General features: G+C 35.3%; 2 protein-coding genes across 10 annotated transcripts; both read right to left on the bottom strand.

Moving 5' to 3' along the window:
- Window positions 1-459: 459 nt before the first annotated feature.
- On the bottom strand, window positions 460-2,680 carry LOC132639743 (GTP-binding protein YPTM2-like). Its single transcript, XM_060356168.1, has 2 exons — window positions 2,667-2,680; window positions 460-1,381 (listed from the first exon to the last, which is right to left on the bottom strand). The coding sequence occupies exons 1-2, from the start codon at window positions 2,678-2,680 to the stop codon at window positions 994-996; spliced, it is 402 nt and encodes a 133-aa protein (XP_060212151.1). The 3' UTR covers window positions 460-993.
- A 536-nt stretch (window positions 2,681-3,216) lies between these two features.
- Window positions 3,217-11,965, bottom strand: LOC132641406 (uncharacterized). 9 transcript variants are annotated; one of them, XM_060358392.1, is made up of 11 exons: window positions 11,817-11,952; window positions 10,989-11,064; window positions 10,271-10,658; window positions 9,396-9,554; window positions 7,048-7,128; window positions 5,525-5,623; window positions 5,198-5,293; window positions 4,977-5,120; window positions 3,910-4,017; window positions 3,631-3,682; window positions 3,217-3,547 (listed from the first exon to the last, which is right to left on the bottom strand). In XM_060358392.1, the coding sequence occupies exons 3-11, from the start codon at window positions 10,604-10,606 to the stop codon at window positions 3,516-3,518; spliced, it is 1,107 nt and encodes a 368-aa protein (XP_060214375.1). In that variant the 5' UTR covers window positions 10,607-10,658; window positions 10,989-11,064; window positions 11,817-11,952; the 3' UTR covers window positions 3,217-3,515. The 9 variants fall into 9 exon arrangements, with proteins under 9 accessions (XP_060214375.1, XP_060214372.1, XP_060214374.1 ...); XM_060358389.1 differs by having other exon boundaries at window positions 10,271-10,637; XM_060358391.1 differs by having other exon boundaries at window positions 10,271-10,634.
- Between the last annotated feature and the right edge of the window lie 1,024 nt (window positions 11,966-12,989).

Here is a 12,989-nt window from a genome sequence, read left to right as displayed (position 1 = left end):
TGGTTCGGTTTGTCGGTTTGGTGCGGTTTGTCGGTTTTCATTGTACAGCCCTAACCCTATTTATTAGATGTTTTATGAGATTGAGCAATATTAAAGAGAACTATTTCTTTAATGCTAAGGGCATAGTTGGAAACACATCTCAATTTTTGTCTTGAATTTTTAAGGTGACACTTAAGGACCCGTTTGGCCATAAGAATTATTCACTTTTTTTGGATTTTTTTTCACTTTTTTCAAAAATTAATGTTTGGTCATGAAAATTCCAAATACAACTATTTGGAATTTGAAAAGCAAGAAAAATTTGTTTTTAAAGTTTTTAACTTTTTTCACATGTTTTTTTTTTTTTAATGTAGTTGTAGGTTGAGTAGACGGGTTCTGAGTAGGGGTGTTCAAACGGGACCGAAAAACCGATTCGAACCGATAAACCAAGTCAAACCGATTTAATAAACTGAAAACCGGCTCGGTTTGGTTTGGTTTGGTTTTAGATTTTTAAAAACCGATAACATTTGGTTTGGTTTGGTGTTACTCATAAAAAAAACCGAACTAAACCGAACCGAACCGATAAATATGTACATATTTAAAATATTATATATATTTATATATGTTAATATTTATATATGTTAATTAAACTTTATCTATTTTTTAACTTCTTCATAATTTAGGACCATTCCAAGAGAAAAGTCTAGCCCATGTTCCCCAAGCCAATACAGTTAAAGTAAAATAAAAATCTCTTACTGAATAGTTAACATAAATAAACTCTCCATGATTACATTTGTCTGTTAAGAGGTTTCTCTGTTGAATTTTCTTATTCTACTTTTTGGTAATCTTTTTTTTTTTTTTAATACAAACACATGCTAAATATTCTAAAAAGAAGTTGTGTTTTGTGAGTGCACCATGCACTATCTTTTGTTCCTTTTTTCTCTTTTTCATGATGTCCATTCTTGTCTGTTGTGGCTAGGCTTGTTAAGTGGTACTTTGTGTTGTTGCGTGCCAGCTTCACCACAACTCCACATCAGAATCATCATCAAGGCAACAGAGCTTCGTCCTTTCAAGATGAACAGCAACCGCTCTTGCCGGTTGGCTTGCCATGCTGTTCTTGATTGAAGCAGCCATAGCCATGAAAGCCTGTTCTACATTAGTGGCACTTTTTGCACTTGTTTCCATGAAAGGTATGCCAATTTCATCAGCAAAAGCCTGAGCTGTCTCTGTGGAAACTACCTTTTGTGCTGTGAGATCACACTTATTTCCAACAAGAAGTTTGTTCACATTATCACTTGCATATCGGTCTATTTCACTCAACCATTGCTTGACATTGTTGAAGCTCTCTTGGTCGGTTACATCATAAACCACAATTATTTTGTGTGCACCGCGATAGTACAAGAAGCTTTAATCCCTGTAAGTCTGTAACTTTTTCTTCCCTTTTATTTTTTGGTTACTTTTTGTATGTTCCCTGCTCTTTGTTTGTGTAATTATTTTTGTGTCTTTGAAGTTTTACTTGAATGAATTGCTTCTCTAGTCTTTCATCTTGTATGTGTTTTTTATTTTATTTCTCTGTTATTTTAGATTTTCTCCACTGATTTAGATTTTTTCTGTTGATTTAGTTTTTATCTAATGATTTTGAATTTCTCTATTTATTTAGATTTTTGGATACTTTTTTTCAGATGGAAACTACAACTACTCAAAAGTGCAAGTTTGTAAATAAGTTTGTCAATTTTTTTGCATTATAAAATATATTATTACAACCCGGAAAAACCAAACCAAACCGATAAAACCGACAAAACCGATAAAACCGAAACCGATAGAATTTATACTATAATGGTTTGGTTTGGTCTGAATATTAAAAAAAACCGCCTTGATTGGTTTGGTTTGGTTTTAGCCAAAAACCGAGTCAAACCGGACCATGAACACCTCTAGTTCTGAGCAAGAAAAAACACTGGCATATCAGTGATTAGTATCAAAGACAAAACGGCTTTAGGGTTTAATGTATCCATGAATATTGCTGCTATGTGCGTTAATTATTTGAAATTTATCATTACAAAGTTGTATGTGGATGGGACCTTGCAAATGTATGCGTGCATTTCAACAAAAAAATACTATTTTGCAAAAACTATGGGTAAACAAAACTCCAACTTCAAAATTCCAAAAAAAGTAATTTTTTTTATTATTATTTCTATGGCCAAACGTATGCTTATTTTGTCTTAGTTTCTTAAAATGAGTGTCAAAGTCCACAAAAGCCAAGTAAAATGAAACAGAGGGAGTCCTTTTTTCTTACGTTAGCTTCAAATATTTTTTTTCTGCAAGATCAATCAAATATTAGAAAAAATGACTACTATTGATCGTGTTTTAAATATCTTGGTGCAAGACAAAATTACGATCATTAGATTGAAACTCTATATCCTCATTCATATAACTTAGATCAAGTCTTGATGTCTTCTCTTGAATCTAGTGTGATTTGCATATTCGCCAGAACCACATATTTTCAACTTGAATCCTGTGTCGACAAAAATAAGTATGAAAAACTGAGTACGGTGAGTATATATATTTTATAATCAACATTTTTAATGAAAATATCCATCTAAATTCTGGATTTGACATTAAAGTCCCTGCTACATTAGAGCCCCAATAGAGCTGGTGTGGTCTCTTCTGTTTGCCTCAATCAAAGACTCAACCTCAAATTCGTCATCTTTATTTTTGTTATGCTAAAGAGTTATTTCTAAATGGTGTTCTTATTTAACAAGAACTTTGTACTTTTCAATTTTGTTTTCCCAAGACCACACTTCAGCATCGGAAAGATTCACGTTTATACTGCCTATAAAAATGATCAACTTAGAAAGTTTAACTTTTTGGCTGCAATTTTTGCTTCAACATACAACAACAACATAGCCAGTATGATCCCACGAGTGGGGTCTAGGAAGGTAGAGTGTTCGTAGACCTTATCCCTACCTTTACAGGCTAGAGAGGATGTTTCCGAAATTTGCTTCAACATAGACTCATACAAATTGCAAGAACTAATAACAATTTTATTATATCTTACAACTGGAATCCGTCTTTGAATTTGACAAAGATGTTTCACAATTCAACGAGTCCTCCACTTATTTGACGGCCTGGTTAAGACAGTACTATTATTTATTGTTTAAATACATACGTAATCTTACGTATGACAGACACGATTTGCATCAATATTTCCATGATCTTTCTTGAGTATCTGGGAAACGTAGCTGCTGAAAATTCAAAGCCAATAATAGTAACATTGCTGCTGGTGCCAGTTATCAGGCCACATCTAAGTTCCAATTACATTTACATAATTCCTAATTGCAATAAGATTAATCCAAAGCGGACACTAAAACAGTGAATGAACTCACAATAACTGTAATCCACTGGCTTCATAATATGAATTGACCCTCAAAGAATCAAGATTCTGTCAAGAACCGGACCTAGTGGTTAGCGCGTAAAAATCCTTGTCTGTACCATTACTACATTTTTGCCATGTACTCGAAAACCATCTCTTTGTGCATTGGTCATTTCTCTATTTCCTCCTGAACTTGACCCTCTGCATTAACAGATGTAGTTAGATAAAACATTAATGACCGCTCAAAATGACTAATTCCAAGCGCGCAAGAAAGTAACTCTCACCAGGAAGTTCAACAGCCAAGTTTGCTTGTTGATCCGCATCAGAGTTTGACTCCTATTTAAAGAGAGTACGTAACATAAATTTCCACGTAATCAGCAAGAAGAAGATATAGGTAATAATTCCATGTGGGAAAAAGTTAAAGGTAACATCCCAGACAATTATGAGGAATATATGTAGTTTTTATGCTATTATTGAAAAGGATCGTGACAGATAAAATGAGACCACGTCTTGATGAGTTAAGTTGTGCAAACGAAAGAAGAGAAAGGACGTTATAGAATTACCCGAAGGACATGAATGATGCGGAAAGAAAGGAACCTTTCCTTCAGTTGTTTTGCCGTCTCAAACACTGTGGCTATGTTTTGATTTTTAACCTTCCAAAGACCTTGGATCTGTTCAGCAAATTACACTCGGATTAAAGTAAATATCAAAGGGATTGAAAGTGAAGAAAACAAGAAACCATAAAATAAACTACGAACAGAGGACAACTAATAAGCAAAAGCTATGTAACATAGCCTATGTTGCTCGGACTCTTCAAAAATTCCAAGGGGTGCATATCGGATCTTCCAAAAGTAGTGCCTTTTTGGAGGATCCAACCAATATAGAGCAGGAACTCCTCATCAGATCCTTACAGCTTGTCAACTTTTTTCAACTAAGATAAAAAGAGACTTCTTCTAGGTTCGACCTTTTCTCTACTCTCTTGACCTTTACCCTTCTGGATCTTTCCTATTTTGCTAACTTATTTCAGCCCATCCTCCATTAGTATCGTCGCTAAAGCATAAAACCATAATAATCTCGAATATTTATTCAAATTCCCGATTTCTCCAAAATCATATGTTGTCCTGCACTTAAACTGAACTCGAACTGACAGTGGTAGCTGACCTACACATGAATACCTCTTTTTGGGTGATAACTCCTGATTTAACCATAATCAAAGTTATCAAACTTTTCTTCTTTCTCCTCTAACCAGTGGTTCAGTTAGTTCACAAGGAAATTATGACTACAATATGCCAGAGAGGTCAAAACAATCTCATCCCATACAGACGAAAAATATAAGGCAGAAGAGACTTGAGGAAATGGCACTATGGCATGAAATTAATAACTTCAAGAAGTAATGAACAAACAGTCAGAAAATTGTTAGATAGCTCACTACCAACTTCCTGGAACTTCTAGATAAGCAAAACACTCCACCGAACCAACTAAAAGATTAAAGAATGGGCAGGTCATAAACCCGCCCAAATTCAGCCCAACCCGCTCATTTGACACCACAACTTCAGAGTATCACAAATGAACAATCTCACGCTAGGGAAAGGAGAAATACACGACCGAGCACATGATATAGAAAACAAACCTGCATACAAACAAGCTTGGAGTCACCCTGAACACGAATACTTGTAAACCCTTCTCTAAGTGCATGTTTCAAACCCAAAATAAAGCCCCTGTATTCAGCATGATTGCTTGTTGCCACTCCTAAACCCTCACGTAGCCTGAGGGTCTATTAGAAGGAAGGTTGTAAGTACAAGTAGAAAGAATCAAAAGCAAAAGTACAATTCCAAAATTAGTGATCCTTACAAAACTTCCATCATCAGCCCGTATAACAGCTCCCGCGCCAGCTTGTCCAGGATTTCCTTTTGAAGCACCATCAAATTCAAGAGTACAAGAACGTTGCTAAGGATAATAACAACTATCAGTTTCTTTGTACCAGGACAACACAAACCATCAAGAAAAATAATAAGATCCCAGCCTGATAAAGAGTTCAGTTTTCACCATTAATTTGTAAAAATTAGGATTTTGCTCCTGACAACCTACCATTAAGTATAAAGTCATTTTGCTTGGTAAACTACATATATAGAATTTATTTATGCTTAAAGATTAGCCATCATCTTAACAGCCACTCACACTAGATGGTAGAGCTAGAACTTGGTCACCCTTATGTTGTTCTAACTTGACATGCTTTCTTACGGAATCATTTGAAATAACTGCTGATCCAACAGCCTCCTGCAAAGGGAGATGACAATAAACAAAATAATTTCCATAACAGTGTGGAGCCTAACACATTTTATCCAGGCAAAAAATGTAACTGCAGCGTTACAACTATTGTAAACCAATATACAGAACCATTTTTGCAAAAAGACAGGTAATAGACCACAATACTGCGAAGAATACAATCCACTGATTGCAACTCTATGTGCTCCATGTGCAGTAAGATGTTGCAATTCATCCAGTTATAGAATAAACACCCACAAGGTGTTCTATTTCCAATAGGCAGAAACATTTTCTATTAAAATACTTGATGCAGACTTCTCGAAAATATTAAGTCCTTCCATTTTGTTGACAAATAAAGTTACTAACAATTTCCAAATACTCTTTCAACTTCAACTTCAAAATACTCTTTTTTCAATTTCAACCATACATTGTCAAACACTACCAAGGCTCTACGCAAGCACATTACAATAATTAGCCAATTCCGCTGACTTCAGCTCCAATTTTATTTTATTTTTAAATAAAAGATCTCTGTCTAGTTATATAGCTACACTGCATCCGAAAATTCAAGGCATTATTACTCTTAATATCTTCTTAAATAACATTGACCTTATTATATGAAAATTTTCATCAACAAAATTTTATGGAGAAAAGTTCCAGTTTAAGAGAAATAAAGGAAAGAGCGACAGACATCAACCATTAAGCTCTATCAAGGCATAAACATGGTAAAGTATTATCTCAGGCCATCAAAACATATCAGGTTAATCCGTTCCTCAATATAGTGATTAGGTCAATGTAATGGTGACAAAAAGAGAGACACAGAGAAGTTGATTAATTTTATGTGACTAAGAAACTTCTTACGAGGAAGAAGACTATTATGTTGTCTTTATCACCCTTTTATGGAGTACTTCCAGTAAGATGGACGTACAAGTAATCAATGCTTTTTTTTTTCTTTGCTTTTGAAGTCTTATCATGAGAAAATTTCTTGTACATATCTGGTGAATGTACCATTTACCCGAATTAGTATTTTCAGATCTATTCCTGCATCACTAAGCTAAGCTGTGGGAATAGGTTCTCAGGAATAAAAGAAAGATCCCTAGGATTCGCCCATGATGAATGAGAAAAAAAAATTAACTTGAAAAGCAGACCAACTTGTGAGAAAAAAGCCTTTCAATTGAATAATTGACATTGTTCTCCTGTAAGCTGTGAAAACATTAGTTATGGCATCTCAAGGAAAATTCTAGAAAGGAATCTATAAACTTGAAGTGCATGCAAGCATATAAAACAAGTACATTTAGTTCCTTAGGAACCAAACAATGTTAGGAAAATGATTGACAAAAGTAATAAAACTTGGATTGTAAAGTGAAAACAACTTCAGAAGCAATTGCTGCAAATCCTGGTAGACTTTTCCACAGCAAAACGATATACAACCATCTTACCGCATATTCTGACCACATTGCTTCCTGTGACCTCTTCTTTGGCAAATGATCAGATATTCCACTTTTTGAAGAAGAAGGTTGCTACAAAATATGAAATGCTAATAAAGCTGTATGAACAATTATAAAAGAAAATGAGGGAAGAAGAAACATGTATTATTTTCTGGGCGTTGCAACTTTATGATAACTATCCGAGCATACAACTGACCAGCAATTTCATCTAAAGCAAAGAGTGCAGGGAGAGAGCAAAATCAAAGAACTTTCAGAGAGACAAACGGGGAGAAGAATCAGAGACATAAAGAATAGAGAGGCAATAATTGTTTTGGTCGATCTTTAGTTAACTATATTGCGGACATGAAATACGCAGTAGACAAACACAGAGAAGAATCAGAGACTCACAGTTTTTTCTTGTACCATTATTGAAATGGTAAGGGGTTGTACAAAAATCCTTAACTTTTTCTTTGCTTGAGGAATAAGTGTGTCAGAAAGCTTTTCATTCCTTCTATAACACAGGGCACAAGTCAAGTTTTAAAGTTGCAAAGAATTCTTTCAATCTAGTCATCATGGTAGGATTATGAAAATTCTGATATTTAACAGGTGAAGTTTTCAGCATGACTCTCTAGGCACAAGACACAATTCAGACAGGCACCTCATGGTTTTGTTTCCAGAGTTCAGCTGCACTTACCCTCTGTTTGGATGGTTGTTTCCCATTGTTCATTAATGTACAGTATGGTATGGTACAGTATGGTGTTGTATTGTATTGTACTTTATTAATGAACACCATGTTTGGATAGACTGTGTCGTTTGTTTTGGTCTATGTTGCTCGGACTCGGGTGCGGGTGTCGGATACTGGTATGGATCTAGAGGTCGGACTCGGCATGATTTAAATTTTAAGATTCGTGGGTACGGATCCGGGTACGGATACGGGTGTGGGGATTCGGCAAAAATAATTCAAAATTCTAATAATATAGCTACAAGAATATGCCTAGATTATGAGAGCTTTTTGTGGAAGCACCTACATGTAGTTTGTACCAGACATGTGATTCAATCTTCCATTCGCTAGATTGCGTGCTCCGAGAAACTAGTTAAATTTTTCTACATAATATTGAAGGTATGCCATCTCATGTCTTCAAATCTCTACTTTTTGTTATCTTGAGAAATCATAATCTCAAAATTTTTCTTTAATTTGGTCATGAATTTGGGTCAAAGTATCCGATCTCTATTGACCGGATCCGACACGAATTCCGTACCCAAACCCGTGTCGTGTCGTGTCGGACACGGGTAGGGTGGCAAAAGTGAAGGGTCCGAGCAACATAGGTTTTGGTTTAATAACATTTGTATTGTTTGGTTTGACTGTAGGGTATTGTATAATAACTTGTAAGTTTACTAAAATACCCTTAACTCTTAATTAGAAATTAGTTTATATATATTAATAAAACTCAGGTAAAGAATACAGTAGGAACTTTAAAAAATAAGTAGGTATTGGGTGGGGGTGGTGGAGGGGTGGGTGGTTGTGGGATGAGGGTGGGGTGAGTGGTAGGGTGGGGTTGGGTGGTGGTAGGGGGTAGTGGGTGGGGGTGGTGGAGGGGTGGGTGGTTGTAGGATGAGGGTGGGGGTAGTGGGTGGTAAGGTGGGGGTGAGTTGTTGTGGGGTGGAGTTGGGCTGTGGTGAGGGGTAGTGGGTGGTGGTTGCGGTGGGTGGCAGAGGAGTGGGGTAGTTGGGCGTGGGGGTGGGGGTGGATGGTAGGGCAGGGGTGGGGTGGGGGTGAGTAGTAGGGTGGGGTGGTGTGGGATGGATGGTGGAGGGTGGGGTGGGACCGTGGGATGGACCATGGTGGAGGGTGGGGCAGGGGTGGGGTGGGGTTGAGTGGTAGGATGGGGGATGGGGTGGGGTATAATGGAGTAATAAAATACGTAACCACGGAAAAACTACTAAATCCGTGGTTACAAAAATTGGGACTTTTCATGATTATATAACCGTGGAATGAACCATGGGTTTACAACACCATACCACATGATTTTAAGAACAATGGAAACAAACATGGTTTCATAGAAAACCATACATTAATGAACCACGGGAAACCACCATCCAAACAGGGGGTTAATACGTGACAATTCCAGTTTTTCTTTAGCTCGTTGCTTTTAACATTATCTTGGGATTCGTTTGAAGGTGATATAAAGTATAAACTGATATTAAGTTGCAAAATATACATTCTAATGATCAAGCCTCAAAGCCTCTTTCTCAGAGACAGGAAATCTGAATATGAACATCACTGTAACAAGTATGAAATCAAATATTTCACCTTAAAAAAAGGAATAGATTAATCCAAGAGAACTGCACAGGAACTATACCTGAAAAGGGCATGGGACTAGAGTACCAAAGAGATCTTCGGTAAGATCTGCAGCTCTGATAGAATATAGAGCATTTTTAAGCCCACAAGAAAGTAGATATTCTTCTGTGTCCTTAGGCATGGCGTAACCTTTGTACACGCTAACAGGAGGATCACATATCTGCCAGAAACAGAAGAGGAAGAAAAAACAAATCATTATCAATTGCAAGTCTGGAAACCTCATTGTGATGACATCTTTCTCTTTTTATTTTTATATTAATAATTATTTACATTTTATTTGTTATTGATTTCACTAAAATAAACCTGCAGCACCAAGAATGAACTATCTACTAAAGTTTCACTGAATTTGACCCCTGATAATATGTGTAAGAAGTCTAAGAATCCACTGGGAAGTCATCTCACAAGCATCACCCTATTACTGCATAAGTCCTATCCATCAGCACTATATTTTATGTGCATATCTCTTTCTTTTATCCCTCTGAATCTTCACAGATATTGTTTTACAAATACAATGAGACAGAAGAATAAGATTTATTTATTTTTTTCTTTTTGATCAAGGACAAAAGAATAAGACATAGAAGACATAATTGCTTACACTACCCTCCTCTTTTAATTAGGGCATTCCTAAACAATTGTCACTCACTCAATGCGCTTACCTGAAGTTGCAGTTAATAAATAAGGTCGTCAATCTTATCATCACACAAGGTTGTGGCTTTTTGGGTGAATTACCTATGTCAATTAACCATCAAGAATATAAACAAGTAATTTTGTACATAATGTCTCAATAATTTCTGATGAATAGTTTTGTGTCTTTATATCTTCCCTCGGGATTAAAAGTCATTACAAAAAATAGAACGATTCAACAACAGTAGTTACCGACGATCCGACTTGGGTCTGGCAATCACTCAAGTTTCTGTAGACTCCAACCAGATCTCCTTTCCTAACAACAAAGAAACCATTCTCTTCCTTCATTGCTGGGGTGGGATCAGAATTCTGTGGTTGAGAACTATCTCCACTATGCTTTTTGGACGAATAGCAGCGAAGAGCACAAACTCTTTTCAAATACGAGTTGGAATTAAGTTTTCTAATTGTAGCATGACCAAAGCTTGTCTTCCATGAACGAGCTGGAAATTCACAGATTGAATTCTTCACAATAAGACGGCTAGTCCTTGTTAATATTGCAGTAGAACATGTATGAAACAAGCTGTTCATTCCACAGGACTTCACTCAGATCCACCAGCTTCTAGAAAACAAAATGGAAAAACTGTATCTTTGCTCATTCAACTAATATGAATCCATACGAAGAGACGAAAATAAACTTATTCTTCATCTAATTTTCTTTCTTCCACTTCTACATACACAACATGACCAAGTGAAAAAAGTGTGCAATTAATAATTTGTGGAATTCTAAAGTAAACTCCATTAAGATCAGAGACTAATATTTTATAAGAACTTTTTTATGCTCATTTTCTGCATCTTTTGTTTGTTGAAAGACAAAATGAGAAGCTTTTCTTTTAATGTAAACTTAACTTTTCTTCTATTTTATGACATTAACTGGAAAACAAAGCAAAGCAGAGTTTAAAGTTTAATTTACAGGCAAATTAGGGAGGATTCTTCCAGACATAATCAGACTCAGCTGCGAAGAGATTGAACAGTTCCAATATTAGAAGCTGCAATTCCAAAAAGGAAATCAAGAGAAGAAAAACCTGTAAAGGTAACTCACAGCAAATCCAAAAGTCCAAAACTATAAACGAAAGAAAGAATTAATTTCGCTTATCAAAATACATGTTATATGTCTGTGTGATTTCCCTAAAACATTCAAAATGCCTGTTATGTGTGTGTGTGTAATCACCAAGCAAAAATATTTGTACCTAATAAATCCAATAATTCAACCAAGTTCACTGATTGATTATAGGAACTTAATTGCTCATTTTCTGTTTCTTTTATAGTCCAAATACAAATAATAAAAGAATTAAAAGAGTACTAGTTATTTTCCCCATTTGCATCATTAAAAGAAAAAGCTAATATTCTATTTTCTTATACCACAGACAGCTTAAAGGTTGAATTTACAAGAATAATATGGAGGAATTTTCTTTCCACTGCCCCAAAAATCCAAACTTTGAGACAATATGCTTTAAAAAAATAATTGCTTTTTCATGTCTCCACATTCATATTACCAAAAGAAACACAAGACTCAGCTGAAAAAGGGGTTAAACAGTTCCAAGATTAGAACTTTGATCAAACTCCATAAAGGTGGAAACTTTAAGAGAAAAACTGTAAAGGGTATTCACAAAATCTAAAAAGAATATACTTGTAATGAAATCAGAACCCTAATTTTGGGGAAAAAATATAATGGGTCATCAAATCTAAGGTTATAACAAACAGATAAAAACATAACCATCAATTACCAGATGAAACAGACCTGTTTTCTTGATTAAGCACTTGAAGCATGAACAAGAAAGCATAGAGAAAGCGTATGAGTGAGAGATGGGGGTGGGTGGGAGTGGGTGGGTGGGGTTTAGAGTATGGGGTGAGATGAGGGAGTGGGGTAGTTGGTGCTTGGGGTTGGGGTAATGGGGTGGGGTAGGTGTAACTTTTGAGAAAATGACAAAAATATCTCTTATGTTTGAGGGTAGGTACAAAATAATCCTTTAAGTTTGTACTGAACAGTTTCGACCTTTAAGTTTGTACTGAACAGTTTCGACCTTTAAGTTTATTAAAAATTAATACTTGTAGTCTTTGTCGAATATTTAACAATTTATGTTCGACAAATTTGATGAAAATAGTGGAAGAAAATATTTAATAATAACACCAAAAAAGTTTATCAAATCCTAAAATATGCAATATAAAAAACTACACTAGACACTAAAAAGAAATACTAAAAATTAGCAAAACTGTACTTCAAAAATATGCACCTGACTCTATAAATAAATCAAAAACAATAGAAACTATAAAATTATACCTCTAAATGTAAGTTCCCTTTCATTTTCTTTATTTTTGTAGTTCTGTCAAATTTAACAGCCAAAGTTATTTCTAGAAGTGTTAACTTTTGTACAAATTTAAAGGACCAAAAGTGTCCAATGCATACTTAAGGGACTATATTGAACCTACCCTCAAACATAAGGTACCATTTTTGTCATGTTCTGTGTAACTGTTCAGCAGCAGTGTAGTAAGGTTTAGGTGGGGAGTTGGCTGGTTAACCCGGTTGTGTTTATTTTGTTTAGATCCGGTCTGGTTCCGGTTCAGTTATCTTCTCAATTTTTCACCTTTTTATCCTTTTGACTTTTTATCCAGCAATTGAAGAGGGGACAAAACATTTATGAAACCGTCCATTCTTAGGCCTCGTTTGTCCATAGATACAAAAAAAAAAAAAGTAACTTTTTTTGAAGTTGGAGTTGTATTTGGTCATAATTTTTACAATTATAGTTTTTGGTGAAATGTAGTTGTAAAAAAGTGTAAAAAGTGAAAAGTTTTGAAAAATAAGTTTTTTGAGGTTTTGGTATTCCGGAATACAACTTCAAGTTGTATTCGGAATTCTTATGGCCAAACGGTGAAAAGGGAAAACAATTTCAGGAATAAAGTGAATAATTCTTAT

This window comes from Lycium barbarum, chromosome 5 (assembly GCF_019175385.1).
Source record: "Lycium barbarum isolate Lr01 chromosome 5, ASM1917538v2, whole genome shotgun sequence".
Lineage (NCBI taxonomy): Eukaryota > Viridiplantae > Streptophyta > Magnoliopsida > Solanales > Solanaceae > Lycium > Lycium barbarum.
This window is presented reverse-complemented; position numbering and strand designations above follow the sequence as displayed.